A 2,651-nucleotide genomic window follows, 5' to 3' on the forward strand; every position below is an offset into this window, starting at 1 on the left:
TAGGAACAGGAAAAGCCAAATAAATATACAAAACAAAAGAAAACAAGACAGCAACACCGAACCTACAATAAAAATTAATAAAGAGAAAAGAAACAAACACCACAGAAGGACGATGTCCAATATAACTAATACCTATAATAACTAACTAGCATTAGGACATTCTGAAACATGAAGCACTGATCATCTTCCAATCCTAAATAGAAAATGAAACAAGAGAGAGAGAGAGAATGGATAATAGCAGTAAACGAAATTCTATTCAGAAACAGAGAGAAAGAGAGGGAAGTTCAAACTAGCCAAGCCATCACAAAAAATCTCTCTTTTCCCACTTTCCTTGCAAGTGCTTGGTCTCGAGAACTTCGTCACTCCCATCTCTTCATCCACGTTCTCAACACACTCCTCCGCCCCGCTATCCTCTGCATCACACTCTTCTCTGCTTTTCTCGTTTTCATTTTCTTCTTCTTCTTTCTCTTCAACACCTTCCTCAACATCACAAACTTCATCTTCACTGTCCGAAAATTTCTCAAACAAACACAGCCTGAGCCTACCATCTTCGCGCTCAGCCCGGAAATAAGGGCAAGGAGAAGGACAAGCCACAGCTTCCAATATCAGCCTTCCTCCTTCGCGACGTGGCCGGACTTGAACGCCACCCAAATCAGTGATTGTGGTAAGTGGCGGTGGAAAGTTGCAAACCCGGTTCACTCTTTTGGACTCCCAGCTTGCAACGGTAGTTGTAACATCAGTAGTAGTAGTAGTAGTAAGAGTACTATATATGGCAGCGTCAAAAGAGAACAAGGAGATGTCATCGGTGCTGTCGCCGGCATTGCTACCGGTCTCGCTGCCAAGGCTTTCGGTGCACATTTCCAAACTTTTGTCACTGAGAATTGAGGAGGAGCGTTTAACTGTGGGGTGGACGTAGACAGAGTCCTCTGTTTTGTTGTGACAGTCGGAAGATTGTGAGAGAGTTTGAAGGATACTCCAGCCCCTACCCTCTTTGGATTCTGTGTGGCCCTCGTCGCATTCATGGTTGGTGAGTGGTTTTTCGAGGGAGGCAGAAAGAGACGAAAGCGAAACTGAGTTTGTGTTGGTGTTGTTGGCAGTGGTGGGAGAGGGTTGAGGAAAATTGGAACCTTGTTGTAGTGCGAGTTTGAGACTGAGTACACGTGGCTGCATTACGCAGGGTTCGAGACAAGATTGCAACCCTTGGCAGACACTAGAGGAAGACATTTGCGCGTGTCAACACTGAACAGTGAAAATGTCAAAAAAACAGAGGGAAAGAAAACAGGGGAGTTGTGAGTTTGTTTGAAAATGCTAAGGTGAGAGTGGGGATTTTACAACATGTTTGGAAGAAAGATTGTTAGAGGAAAAGACATGGTTACAAGGTTTTTGGATGAATTGAAAGTAAATTGGTTCCTTGGGAAAGAGAGAAGAGAAGAATGAACATGAAGACGAAGGAAAGTGAAAAGGGTGGGTCTAAATATATAGTTGGCAACCCTAAAGCTGCACTTCACAAAACTTCATTTAGTTAGTGCGGGTAGGGTCCATAACTAAAGTGATGGTAATCAAATAATATGTTTTTTTTTTCTCTCCAAGAATATTACTAGAATATCATTTTGCAAGTGTTAATTTTACATTTTATTTATTTTATTTTTTTATTAAGTTAATGCAATAAAGGTATTTAAAGTATGATGTAATGTAAATAAGGAAATGAGTATAAATAATATTTAAATTTAATATATGATTATGCTGTGGAATTTCATTACAAAATGTTACCAGATATAATAAGCATACGAAATTATTATATAAATAGTACAATCAATATTTTCTTTGTAAGTATCAAAATGGAAGATAAATTAACACACAGACATTTAACTTGACTCGATTAAAATATCAATAAATTATAATCTACATTTTCAAGCAAATTTGATTACACACAAATTATAAAAAAAACTTTAACATGGGTAATTCTTTTTTATATCTAGAAATCAAAATCATGAAAGAATGCCAAATTCCTTTCCTACAAAAATTAGATGGTCCAGGAATTATGGTTAACAAGAATAACTATAAAAGTTTCTTAAAATAAAATAGTAATATATTTTTATGTTCTAAAACTTTTAATGTGCTACTACACATTAAATGATTTAATAAAAGTAATATAGTATTTGTATATATAAAATAACTTAGAAAATGCACATTTTACATGAACTAAGACTAATTGATATATAAAATAACTATGTTTTTAATGTTGTTTTGGAAGAATTCTCATTGGCGGTAAAAATGCAAATGTTGTTTTAGAAGAATTCTCATTCACTCATTCGGTAAAAATGCAAAAACAATTATGAGTAGGCAATAATATAATTCAAAGTTAAAACGCACTCATAAATAAATATTAAAAATAAAAGTTACATTATTTATATTTTCAATGTTTATTTTCTCTAAACTTATACATGCTTATCCATCTTAACTTTTAAGAATTTGCTATCTTTTTATATTTTATATCTTTTGTATTGTAAATGGTCTATCACTCCTGGGTCTTATAATTTTAATCTCGTTTTAGGATAGTTTAGAACAAAATATATCATATATCTTGTATACTGAAACTTATATTCTACTTATCGAGGTTTATATGATGATTGTCGAAGCTTATATGTTGC

The 2,651-nt window shown here is 34.6% G+C and overlaps 1 protein-coding gene across 1 annotated transcript; it reads right to left on the reverse strand.

The window, feature by feature from the left end:
- Nucleotides 1-232: 232 nt before the first annotated feature.
- On the reverse strand, nt 233-1,410 carry LOC108323194 (protein FANTASTIC FOUR 2). The gene has a single exon (XM_017555561.2). The coding sequence runs from the start codon at nt 1,222-1,224 to the stop codon at nt 253-255; it is 972 nt and encodes a 323-aa protein (XP_017411050.1). The 5' UTR covers nt 1,225-1,410; the 3' UTR covers nt 233-252.
- Nucleotides 1,411-2,651: the final 1,241 nt, after the last annotated feature.

Source organism: Vigna angularis, chromosome 2 (assembly GCF_016808095.1).
Source record: "Vigna angularis cultivar LongXiaoDou No.4 chromosome 2, ASM1680809v1, whole genome shotgun sequence".
Lineage (NCBI taxonomy): Eukaryota > Viridiplantae > Streptophyta > Magnoliopsida > Fabales > Fabaceae > Vigna > Vigna angularis.